The sequence below is a fragment of the Carassius carassius genome, chromosome 27 (assembly GCF_963082965.1).
Source record: "Carassius carassius chromosome 27, fCarCar2.1, whole genome shotgun sequence".
Lineage (NCBI taxonomy): Eukaryota > Metazoa > Chordata > Actinopteri > Cypriniformes > Cyprinidae > Carassius > Carassius carassius.
In genome coordinates, this window is record NC_081781.1 from 24,379,304 (window position 1) to 24,392,012 (window position 12,709).

Sequence of the window (12,709 nt, forward strand, 5' to 3'; positions counted from 1 at the left end):
ACACATTCTGTACCCCGTATTGATTTTTATATGAATGTGGATTTTACTGTTTTGTGTAGATAAAGCAGCTTGACCCAGCTCTGCACTGCCTGCACATGAGGAGACATTTGGGACAAGATGTGGAGAGAAGCACTCCAGCGCCCACAGACCTCCTAAAGACCCTGGTGAGACAAAAGCACACTTTACAAAGCAGATCACTCAAACTAAACTATATATAGATCCTATATAATAAGCATCTTAACCAGTTTGTTCTGTTAACCTACTAACATTGCTTATCTGAAACTAGTTGGATTGGAAGCATGTCGAAACCAGTTTTTTTCTGTTATACACATTCATTTCACAAAACCTTGCTTTATCATAAATCAATAATGATGCTTTGCTCTTGTTTAACAGGTCTATGATGAACTGGAAGTTTGGCCTGTGAATGTGTTGACCGTAAACATGTCCCGACCGGACACAAGCGTAGACTTTGGTGAGTTACTGCACAGCATGATCATGAAGAAAAGAAATAGTTCATTGACAAGTGAATATTTCTTCACATGACATAAGCTCCCCAATCTTGTATTGTTCAGAAACTGAACCTGATTAAACTGTACTTTCATGTAATATTGATGAAAAAAGGGCACTTTAATGTACTTAAAGGGATAGTTTAGTTACTTTAAACCAGTTGAGTTGCAAGTGCTAAGATGACTCGTTCAGTTTCATTGTATGGAAAGGGCAGCTTTGGCATCCTGCTGAGCATCCGCAATTTTGACCGAATTTTCCTGCCAATATGTTGAATGAATTCTGGCAATGATTGATTGAATTGTAGGGCTCTGTGCAGGTTTTGCGGTCACAGGTCATGTGGATGGTGCCAGGAGAAGTCATGTGTATGTGAGCGAGGTGAATCCTGAAGGCCTGGCGTCTGTTGAAGGTAACATTTCAATATTTATTATGCTTCGATTTGAAATGCTGTTCTGATTGAATGAATGTGTTGTGATTTATTTGTATGTGTATTGTTTTTGTAGGTCTGAAAGCTGGAGATGAGATCTTGACTCTAAATGGCGTGAGCGTGGCTTCTCTCGACCTCGGCTTCATGCAGAGCTTCTTCAGCCAACAAGAACTCCATCTTGTCCTCAGACGCGAGGATAACAGCACAGACGACCAGAGCTCTGTCTGGCCAGACTGTGACCCCTGTGACCCTGAGCGACCCCAGCCTCCTCGGGTCAACATCATTCACCTGGAGCAGTGGAGCACAGGTAGAAAAGCATTATAGGTGTTTATGATGCTCTACTATTAACAATACCATTTAAAAGTTTGGGGTCAGACAAGATTTCTTAACTTTCTTTTTTTTTTTTAATACTATTTGCTTCAGATTTTTTAATTTTAAAAATAAAAGATTAATGTTATTGTAATTATTTTTTAAGATTGCTTTTTTATGTTTTTGAAAGAAGTGTCATCAGGGCTGCATTTATTTGATTAAAAATACAGTGAAAACAGTATTAATGTGAAATATTATTACAGTTTAAAATAGCTGTTTTTTATTTGGATATATTGTAAAAAGTGTGAATTTTCCACAGTGTCTTCATTTTCACACAATCCTTCAAAAATCATTCTTATAATCCGATTTGATTCTCAAGAAATATTTCTTATTATCATCAATGTTGAAAACAGTTGTGGCGCTTCATATTTTTGTGGAAACCAATTCGAACTTCAAGCATTTATTTGAAATAGAAATGTTTGCAACAATGTTAAAGTCTTTACTGTAACTTTTGAGCAATTTAATGCATTAAAGTATGAATTTCTTAAAAACAAACAAATATATAAACAAATAAATAAACCTCAAACTTTTGAATAGTATTATATTTTGCCTTTATGTCTTTGCACATAAAATTGGGGATGTGACCTTTTTTTTTTGCATTAACCCTTCATAACCTGTAGAGGGCAACAAACTTTGTGTTTGACTCTTATTGGTGGTCTGGGCATATATTTGTGCATATTATTTCCATTGGTGTCATGTGGCTATTAAAAAAAATCGAAATAAATGAAAGTGAAATGGTAAAAAACATTTTATGTAAAATGTTTGAGCTCATATTCACCTACGGTAAGCATGCATTTTCCTACAGTAGTCATCAGTAAACATTATCCAACATGAATCAACTTTAATTTTATTTTGTAAACAGCATTTAAAATGTATTTGGTTACCCATCAGTTTGAAGAACTGCTCTTTAGGCATACTGCAAACAATGAAACGACTCCTGCTGTTTTTATAATGAGAACCTAACGATGGACTGCTTGTTTCTCAGCGTGACGCTGTCAAAATGCCCAGACATAAACTATTATACCACAGGGCCCTTCGCAGACGAATAGACTGTTATTCCTTACAGGACGGTGTTTCCTGTAGAGGGTTTTGTTACATTATTCTAACTGTAAACCCAGTACATATTATGTTTTCCCATTTGATGCAATGCCAAGCTTTGTAGATTCAGAGACATACAGCCTGCACGCAGAGTTAGTGAGATCAGATCAATGGAGGTTAATAAAGATCAAATGGGTCAGCTTATGGTGAGCTATTTTTGGAGAGAGAGCTAATGAGCCTCGAGTGTGTTTATTTGACTCGCTATCACGTCTTACTTTAGTAACCAGCCCACTCTTTCAATAACATCTTTTGCATCTCTTTCTCTCCCTCAGCTCCAGCTCAGGAGTTTCCCGAGGTCTCCGTAGCGTCTGCTTTGGAGGAGCTGACCGATGAGACAGAGCGGGGCGGAAGGGTAAGCCGAGGGGATGAGGAGTGAGATTTAGGAGGTGTGAGCTGCTTGTGTTGAGAGACTGGCTGGTGTTATCAGGATTACGCTGGCTGTTATGAGGTCGTGCTCAACAGAACTCCACAGTCTCAGCTGCAAACTAGAAGATCTGGCATTAACTGCTTTGGCAGGTTTAAAATATAAAATGCACGGCGTGTAGGGATAGGCATCTAGAGAAACCTAGATTTTCAATATTTACACACATTTTTGTTTGGGGTCAGCAAACATAATCTAAAAAAAAAAAAAATCCGAACTTTATATTCATCAACAAATACTGAAAAAAGTGTATTATCATTTCCACAAAAAATATAAGGATAACTGTTACTTGATCACTTAATCAGCTTATTTGATTTCTGAAGGATGCAGAAAATTTCTTACATTCGTTCTTACATTCTACAACATTTAAAAAATAACAAAAGCGTTGTTTTTAACTGTAAACAAATATTGAACAATATTACCGTTATTGCTGTATTTCAGATCAAATAAATGCTTTAATAAGCTTTGGTGAGCGTAAGAGTTTTTTTAATGAAACATAAATATCTAACCGACCCAAAGCTTTTTACCTTCAGTGTTTTATGACCATGCATAGTTCTTTTGAGGCATACACATGACATTTAATTTAACATCATATTTACACCTATCTTTTAAACACTATGGAAACATGTCTTGCATTAAACATTTTCAGTCTAGTTTGGTTACAATTATATTTCATCTGATTGAAGAAATCGCCATTGCAGGACATTTCCGGGCTGAAAACAGAACTATGTCAAATATTTTGAAAAGCTTATAAAGTCTCAAGATATATTTTTAACTATATCAAACAGCTCTTGTGGTGAAATGTTGATTGAGGTTTTTCGCTTTGACGTTTCCTATTTGTTAGTTTAAAAAAAAGTGTTCTGTAGGATGGCATCTCAATGAAAAGTGATTGGCTTTCAATGCTGCTCTATGGGAGGTCAGAAACAGCAGAGCATGTGTTCATTTAGACTTAATCCAGGCTTACAGACACCGGAGAGAGAGAGAGAGAGAGAGAGAGAGATTAACATGTGCCCGCAACAGACAGAGTGTTTCAGTGTCTGTAGTCTAGTTGCATGTACAGAGGAGAGGTCAGAGGTCATGTGTCTGCTGGTGGGACAGAACAGTGCAAGAGAAGCTGAAGAGGAAGTCTGTGTGCTCTTCCCGCTGGCCTCGCTCCGTCAGACCCTCAGAGAGATGTTGGTGGGTCTGCAGGATGACGTGAGTGCGTCTCACTGGTACTGACATCATTTCTCAGGCTTTGTTTTTTGTGGTTATGTATTGACTGTTTAGTGCATTTATGGTAACACTTTATAACACTGTACATTATTATAACATTTATTAATAAGTAAAAGATCTTTAAAGCATGAGTCAAAGTAGGCCATTTGTAGAGTGCATGCATTTGGGGCGGGACTATCTGCTTAACTGACCAATGGCAGATCTTATTCATATATTTTCATCTTATATCATATTTTATCAGATGTGTATAATCAGAAATGTAATTTCATCAGATATAATCATAATCCGATTGAAATGTTATGCGTTATATAATGTTAATTTTATAAAACTTAAATAATACTTTTTAATAGTAATATTTAATAACAATAACTTGCACATTTAGGTTGTACATTGAGGGGAAAAAGTGTTTTATTGTGCTTGTTAACTATTTTTGACAAATATGATAAGTAGAGGTGGATGAAGTAAAAATGTACATAATTAATTATTATATAAACTACTTTTTATATTATTTATGCTCTCTGGCAGAAATTGAGTTAATTTTACACTTTCAGTTTAACTGACCAATGGCAGAAATTTGGATATATTGATTTTCCTATCTATTTTCACATTCATACCTTATATCATCTGTTAATAACTTGTTTAATCGGACTTTACATAATAACACTGAACTAAATATTTAATATTTAGTACAAAATTGATTAATCCTGGAATATGGCCTATATACATTGATTAAACTACTTTAAGTGTCACTGCCCTTGTTAACTATTAAAATATGTAGCCTAATATTTATTATATATAAACTAACAATTACAATTTTCTTTATATAATTATTATGTGAGCTACTTTTAATAATATTTATCCTTTCTGGCAGAAATAGTGTTAACTGAAGTTAATAAAAACATTTAACTTCATATTTAAAACTTGTGTTTTTTTCTGATGTACAATCTGAGGTGCAAGACATTTTGTGTATGATTATATGGAATTAAACATTCATTTTATACATTATTTTGTACACAGTAGTGTCATCCTTAAAAATGATATTTTACGCTCTTACCTCATTTAAATCGATTACATCTTTCAAATGACCTTCTAGAATGCAGAGTAATTATTACAGTAGTGATTTAGTGTTAGCTCCATGGTTATATAACTACTGGATGCACGCAGTGTCTCGGGCCGCTTCATCTCATGCTGTTGTGTTCTAGTGGTCTATAATTACTGTGGACATACAAATGATTGTGCATTGTGTGTCAAAATAGAAGATTTGTTCAGAAACGCACACTTATCTATGACCTTCAAACACTCAGTTGCATTTCATTATGATTGTATACACAATGATTGTACTGAGTTTTGAAAAGAATGATCTTTTCCATCCTCTGTGTTGAGAGCAGCTCTGCAAAGCTTGCCCAGAGGGATTCATCAGTTTGTCAGCACTTTATTACCCTCTGACAGCACAGATTACGATGACAAATGGCTTGAGTTTTCACCGCTGATGCTGTTTTTATACAGCCCGGTGAAAGCGCACCACATGCGCTCTGGAGATAAAGCCTTTAGGAGAGCATTTGCATTTCTTGCCCTCAGGCGCCGCCGGAGCCTCTTTCTAATGGTTCGGTTGTTTTATCCAGCAGCGCTGGATTGCACTGGTCATTGATACAGCATTCAGTGAATGAATGTGAGTGAGAGCAGCATTCAATGTGTTGAAATCCCTATGATTCCAACATTTACTTGTCTATCTGGAGTTTTTAGTATTCTTAAAGACAATCAATGTGCTACTTTATCAGTCAACACCACTGACAACATGTGATGCATCAAAGATAAGTTTCCTGTCACAATCATGTAACCTCGAGTGGAGGCGGGACAAGCATTCTTAGTATATACATGGATACATGCTTCCACATATACTATATATATATATATATATATATATATATATATATATATATATATATATATATAATGAGTTAAGAGTGTAGAGTTACATTCAAGCCATCTGAAGACATGAAGAATTGTTTTTATGGGGGAAAAAGTGTCATTTTGATTATCAGGGATGAGTTTTAAGGGATGAAAGTAGTTACTGCTTAGGTACTTTAACATTAAGAGGAATTCTTTCTGTCATTTTTTTTAATACAATGAAACTGCATAGAGACTAAGTAGCTCCTAAAATGTCATTAAAACTCTATAATAAATAGTCTAGTGCTTGTGCATTATGTCATACTACAGGTTTACTACATACTACAGATTGTCACTTTAATATATTCAAACTTGATTTATTGCTCGTCATTTTATGTCATTTAGGTTACATCTTGCCATTTTTAGAATGAGATTTTTGAATGATTTGTAAGTGAAAAACTTCTTGTTATGGAGTGTCTGTCAATGTTAGAGCGGTGTGAAGATTCCTCAAGACATTTAAATACTAAAGAGAATAATGATTTGAATAATTCAGGAGAGTTCGGAGCAGGTTAAGGTTAAACCGTATAAACAATGAAAGATTTTTCATTTTTAGGTTTAGGAATTGTTTCTGTTCTTTTCAAACCAAAATATTACTGATGAATGTATCACTAGTAAATTATTTTCTTGGCTGTTTCTGCACTTGTTTTATTTTTTTTTAGATGAAGCTGTCTGAAATTATATTTTACTTACAAAATAACTGTTTTTGTCTCTTTACTTTAAACATCAATAGAGTGCTGAGTCATAAAAACCTGGAAATGACTAAGAACTTTTGGTCAGATATAAAGTCGGTGGGTTTTGTGAACTTGTAGATTTTAAATTAAGACAAAAAAAGTTGTGGGAAGCTAAATGACAGTGACATTACAGTCATGCAACTGTTGTAGCTCCTTCATAGCACTGATAAAAGATTATCTTGATAAACAGTTGTTTAATAATCAAAAACTTTTGTTGATCACTGAGCTTATTTTCTGCAGTAATCCTAAAAGCGTCGGAACAATCCTATTGCCTTTTGTTCGAGGAAACCTGTTGCACTACACAGAAATGTGTCATTCCTGAAAAACAGAGAACTACAAGACATTGATCTCCTGTTTTTATTTACCTCGTAGAACCCAGAGACGGTGTGTAATCTCTACCAGACGTTCCCAGAAGGCTCTGTTCTCGTGCCGGAGACCCACAGGAACCCTTACTCCACTGAAAATGCTCTTTGCAGATCCTCTCCACGTCACATGTCCGTCACAGAGCGCCTGCGCATGGTCATTCAAGAGCTGGTGGAAACAGAGAAATCTTATGTCAAGGTACAAAACCACAACAGTGGTATTTAAAACATGTGTGCATGGAGACATTCATACGTGCATAATTCCTTCTTCTTTATTATTTACATTGTCATATCACTTGTGTCCCTTGCGTTTAGGACCTTGGATCTCTGTTTGAGATCTATCTGAAGCCATTACAAAGAGAAACCTTCCTCGGTCATGATGAGGTACGTTTTGCAGTGTACAGTATATACTGTCTGAGTCAGACCTGAGCTCATTTTTGCGTATCATGTACATTATTGTGGTTTTCCTCTTCCTGTAGATGGAGTCTCTGTTCGGCAGTCTGCCAGAGATGCTGGACTTTCAGAGGGTTTTCCTACAAACCCTAGAGGAGAGGACAACTTCCTCACCGGAGTACCATGCACTAGAGACGCCAGAGAAACTCAAGGTAAAGTTATGGGGGTGGTGAAATTATAGAGGTGTAGGATTAAGTCTCTGATGCATTTAATATTCAATACTTAGTCTGGATCACCTCTGATAAAAGACAGAATTAGATATTCCAAAAGAACTTTGTCAACCTGTTTGCATTTTTATAAATGAAAAACATTTAAAAGAATTGAATATAATAAAAACATACCATCATTTTTATGAAAAATGAAAACGACTTAACAATGAGACTAAGGTTTTCACTCGTGTTTTTTTGGATATAACATCACTAAATCGGTCCACTGTAGAGAATTTGACTGCTAATTTGTTTTCCATTTGATAAATGATGTGTTTTTTTGGTTTGAGGCACATTCTGAGTCTTTCTCTTTCAATCTCACATCCAGAAGCTCCTCTTCTCCCTGGGCGGATCGTTCTTGTACTATGCAGATCACTTCAAGCTTTACAGCGGCTTCTGTGCCAATCACATTAAAGTGCAGAAAGTGCTGGAAAGAGGTAAAACATAAACAAAAGCCTCATCAGACCATGCCTCGTGGCATATATTAACTGGCATTTTGAGCTGTAAGAAGATGAGACTGTGGTTTATATCATTCTTTGGTTTGTCTGAATGCAGTAAAAACAGACCGGGCGTTCAAAGAGTTCCTGGAGGCGAGGAACCCCACCAAACAGCACTCGTCCACCCTGGAGTCGTACCTCATTAAACCCGTGCAGAGGGTTCTGAAGTATCCTCTGCTGCTGAGGGAGCTGGTGTCTCTCACCGACCCCGAGAGCGACGAGCACAGACACCTCACAGGTGAGGGACCTCCTAAAACCAAAATTCTGTCACCATTTACTCATTTGACTTTCTTTTCAATTCAGTCAGCCTTTAATCCATTAGTGGGTTCAATATGAATTTAGCGGGTCAGTTGACAGTGTGGGTCTTTTTTTCTGGTGCAGAGGCATTAAAGGCTATGGAGAAGGTGGCCAGTCACATAAATGAGATGCAGAAGATCTACGAGGACTACGGCACAGTGTTCGACCAATTAGTGGCAGAGCAGAGCGGCCCTGAGAAGGAGGTGCATACTATTCTAGAATTACTTTTAAAGGCATACAAGGATGGTATTATATGCAGTGTATTTTCCCTTTATGATCTCAGTATCAAGCCTGTGTGTTGTGTGTCTCAGGTTAGTGAGATCTCCATGGGAGAGTTCATCATTCACAGTTCAGCACTCTGGCAAAACCCTCTGCCCTCTTTGGGCCGCATGAGAAAAGAACCTGAACTCACCCTCTTCCGTAAGTCTGATCTGATTTACTGTAACGTTCAAAACATTGCAGTTTATGCTGTGCAGTATATGTATAACATTAAAGAGCCAGTGCAGTAAGGAAGTGTTTTTTTTATTCCTTCAGTCTTCAAGAGAGCACTAATTTTGGTGTATCGGGAAAGCAAGTTAAAGAAAAGAATGGTGAGTTGTGGAAAGAAGCACACGGTGTAATTTGATTAGGTCTGTCAGTTGATAAAATAATATTTATTACCTTTCAATGCCAAATTATTAGTTGAATTATTCATGTATTATGTATTAAAGAAGTGCCCTAATTTAAGAACATTTCATGAACAGACATTACATTATTAGATGGGTATATTCATTGACAAAATAGAATTTACATAGAGGTTTGAAGTCATGATTAAAGTGTTTTTAAGTAACTAAAAGCTATGTTTTGGTTGCTGTTCATAAGTTTCATACTGACAGCTAACAGACATTTGTATTTTTTTCCAACTAGACGTCTTCACGGCCCGGTGATCTGGATCCTTTTAAATTCCGCTGGCTCATTCCTGTTTCATCCCTTCAGGTCCGACCTGGAAATGCAGCAGGTTTGTGTAACATGACCTTCCTGTGTAAACTAAGAGATGAACATGAGCTTGACCTGGAGTCAACAAGAGCTCGGTTTCTGTCAGAGTGTAGATCAAGAGGAATATGGTATTCAAATGGAGGATTTTAAGAACCACTTGAGCGTCACATCAGAGCTCATAATTAAACAAAACAAACAAACAAAAAAATTATATACATATTATATATATATCATAGAAAAGCCCTTTTAAAAGACCAATTGACAAAATTAAAATCAACCTTGACTAAACTCTCTACTCTTGCCTCTTTCAGGGTCAGAAAACCCTTGTTTTTGGGAAGTTGTTCACACCAAGTCTGAAGTGGAGGGACGACCAGAAATGTCCTTTCAGCTCTGCAGCAGGTAATATTAAAAGTACCAGCCATTCAACATTACAGAGCTATCAATTTTAACATTTATTAGACTTTAAAAAATAACAACTAAATTGAGTGAACAAAACAATCTTCACATATACCCATTATAATAAATGTCATATTTAACTGTGCTCTTCAGCAAATAGGAATTATAGAGAAAATTAATAAAGCTATTAAACACTAAATTCTACATTAAATATAGATGAATCCTTAAAAGCTACAAACGTTTTTGATTTCTTCTTTCCTGACTTCTTTATTGCGTGGACAAAATGCTGCACATTTCTTTGTGAAATTGAAATATAACACTATAATAATATACTAATACAGCACTTGCATATTATTGCTCTTTTAATGGTTTTGATTGCTTCTATTGTCCTCATTTGTAAGTCGCTTTGGAGAAAAGCATCTGCTAAATGATCAAATTTAAATATAATGTACATGTAAATAACAAAACTAAATTAAAACTTTAAAGCAAGCCTCAAATCAAAATAAATAATGCAAATAAATAAATCTCTTCATATAAACAAAATAAGGCTTTTTCTGTGAGGCAACTACTGCATTTTAATCATGATCCAACCAAAGATGCTGCATACATTCAACATGAGAAGATTTTAATCTAAATTAGATTGTATAATTTCGAAATTTGAAGCAAAAACAGAATGGTTTGACTTCAGTTTAGTGGAACTTAACATAAACAATATCTGTATGAAACAGAAACAGCAGACGAGTTGAACGAGATGCAGATTCACTCTCTGCCAGCAGGTGGCGCTTAAAGCGTTTCCTTGGTTTCCATTGTAAACAAAGCAGCGCTGCACTTATGACCTTTAACATCCATTATACAGAGGCAAGATGAAAATAAAAAGACAGTAAGTTCCCCTCAGACATACACTCATATAAACCCTCTACCCCTAACTGAATTTGAATTTGTTTGGCATCTCAACCGATTTGAACCATCACACTTGAATCGATTTTCAACCGGCTCGCGGTTAATTGTTACATTCCTAACTACGAGCACAGTATAGCGGCTAACAGGACATGAAAATACATTTTTAATGACGTATGGCCTGACAACATCTCATCTGTCCTCAGTACACTTATGTTATACTGAAGGTCCACGTCACCAGTACCCTTTCCGTGCTCATTATATTTTTAACGGCGTTAAACTGGAAAAATCAACGTTAACATGCTAATTTTGATAGCACTAACTGAAAGTCAAAAAAGTGCGCGTATTAAAAGTGTGTCTTTGAAAGTGAGCCTTTTATTTAAAATCTGCAAGTACCATTATTTGCATTATTTTAAGCTTTTAAATGCAATTTAATTTCTGTGCAGAAACCTGGAGAACAAAGCCAATGCGGTGAGGACGATCCGCACTCTTCTGAGAGAGAACGCCAAGCGGACGGCTGCTGTCGACAGACGGTTTAAAGATCTAAATTCTAACTTCACCTTCCCCAGAAGAAGCCACCCAGGAGCGCTTAGGACAAACTCCTGGCAGCGGCTGCCGCCACAGTCTGACGGGCCTAAAGCTTCAGACTCCGATGAGGGCAGACTGTTTGATGGATACGCTCACTCCGAACCTCCCCTCAGGCCCTCCAGAGGCCAGAGATCCACATTGTGCTCCCTGACTAGCGTCTTGGAAACTCAACTCCAGAGACTGAACTTCGTAGAGGAGCCACAAGGAATGAGCAAGAGCAGTACCGGCAGCCTTCAGGGCAGTCAGGTGACTCTTCTGGACGACACTTCAGGTCTGGACCTCAACACCCTGCTGGCCAGGGACTACAGCGTGCAGAGTTTTGGATCGGTAGTTAATGAGGATTGTTTTTACGATACGGTCACAGGCATCCAAAAAGCTGCCATTCCCACCTTGTAGAGGAAGCTGGTGCTATAAAGATTAAATGCACTAAAACATGATTATTGTGCCTTGATATGAAGAGCTTTTACACAGCCAGTTTTATATCAGCTCTGTCACTAAATCTAGCGAGCTGCCTACCTGGATGCCATTTTAAAGCATAAAAGGCATTATAATTATGTTGCCTTGGCTTATAAGGCATCTTGGCTCAAGTTCTAAAGCAGTATCACATGTGTTCATATCAGGAATTATCCAAGAAAGCGACTATAAATATACTTATCCAATACTGGGAAGTTTAAAGAAGATTTGTAATGTAAAAAAAAAAAAAAAAAATCTTATTTGATCAAAAAAATAAAAACATTCAATTAAACATTAATCATAAAAAAATAAAAATAAACGTAATTATTCCAAACTCTTGACCTGTAGCATATAATAAAGGTTTAAATTAACCAGGGTCCTTATTGTGTTAGAAAACCTGGATACATGAGAAAATATAATAAAATATTTTTTCACATATTTATAAAAAAGAAGATTTATAGACCTGGAAAATTCATGAAAATTAAAATAATAAATATTAAATTAAATACAAATTTAATGAATCGTGAATTGTGGAAAACTGGAAAAGTCAAATAACTTCTGTAATTCTGAATCTTATTTAATTATTGTAGTCAATTTAACCTCTGGACACTGACAGTTCCTGTAAACTGAAAACTTTAACTACAGCAGATGTACAAAAGGAAACCTATTGTTGTGGACAATCGGGGCCTTGGAGTAAAAAAGGCTGAGAGCCTCTGTTTTTTTGTGCAACTAACAAAAGTGTCCCTTATCAGAGTTTCATCTGTGTAGTCAGCTCACTAGGGTTTGGGACAGAGCCACTATGTGGATGAGCAAATGGATGATCCTTCCTTAATTTCAGAGCAGTTCACTTATCCAGAGCATCCCATATGAGCT

The 12,709-nt window shown here is 36.4% G+C and overlaps 1 protein-coding gene across 1 annotated transcript in view; it reads left to right on the top strand.

Annotated features, from left to right (window-relative positions):
- Positions 1-12,053, top strand: part of LOC132107061 (rho guanine nucleotide exchange factor TIAM2) — a 40,303-nt gene extending 28,250 nt beyond the window's left edge. Inside the window, exons 11-26 of the mRNA XM_059513210.1 lie at positions 60-164; positions 394-472; positions 824-913; positions 1,008-1,238; positions 2,671-2,750; positions 7,085-7,273; positions 7,390-7,458; positions 7,554-7,679; positions 8,062-8,170; positions 8,289-8,468; positions 8,612-8,730; positions 8,839-8,947; positions 9,062-9,117; positions 9,434-9,524; positions 9,814-9,901; positions 11,242-12,053. Coding sequence (XP_059369193.1) covers positions 60-164; positions 394-472; positions 824-913; positions 1,008-1,238; positions 2,671-2,750; positions 7,085-7,273; positions 7,390-7,458; positions 7,554-7,679; positions 8,062-8,170; positions 8,289-8,468; positions 8,612-8,730; positions 8,839-8,947; positions 9,062-9,117; positions 9,434-9,524; positions 9,814-9,901; positions 11,242-11,779 — 2,259 coding nt within the window. The 3' untranslated portion in view covers positions 11,780-12,053. The remainder of the gene's footprint in view (positions 1-59; positions 165-393; positions 473-823; positions 914-1,007; positions 1,239-2,670; positions 2,751-7,084; positions 7,274-7,389; positions 7,459-7,553; positions 7,680-8,061; positions 8,171-8,288; positions 8,469-8,611; positions 8,731-8,838; positions 8,948-9,061; positions 9,118-9,433; positions 9,525-9,813; positions 9,902-11,241) is intronic.
- Positions 12,054-12,709: the final 656 nt, after the last annotated feature.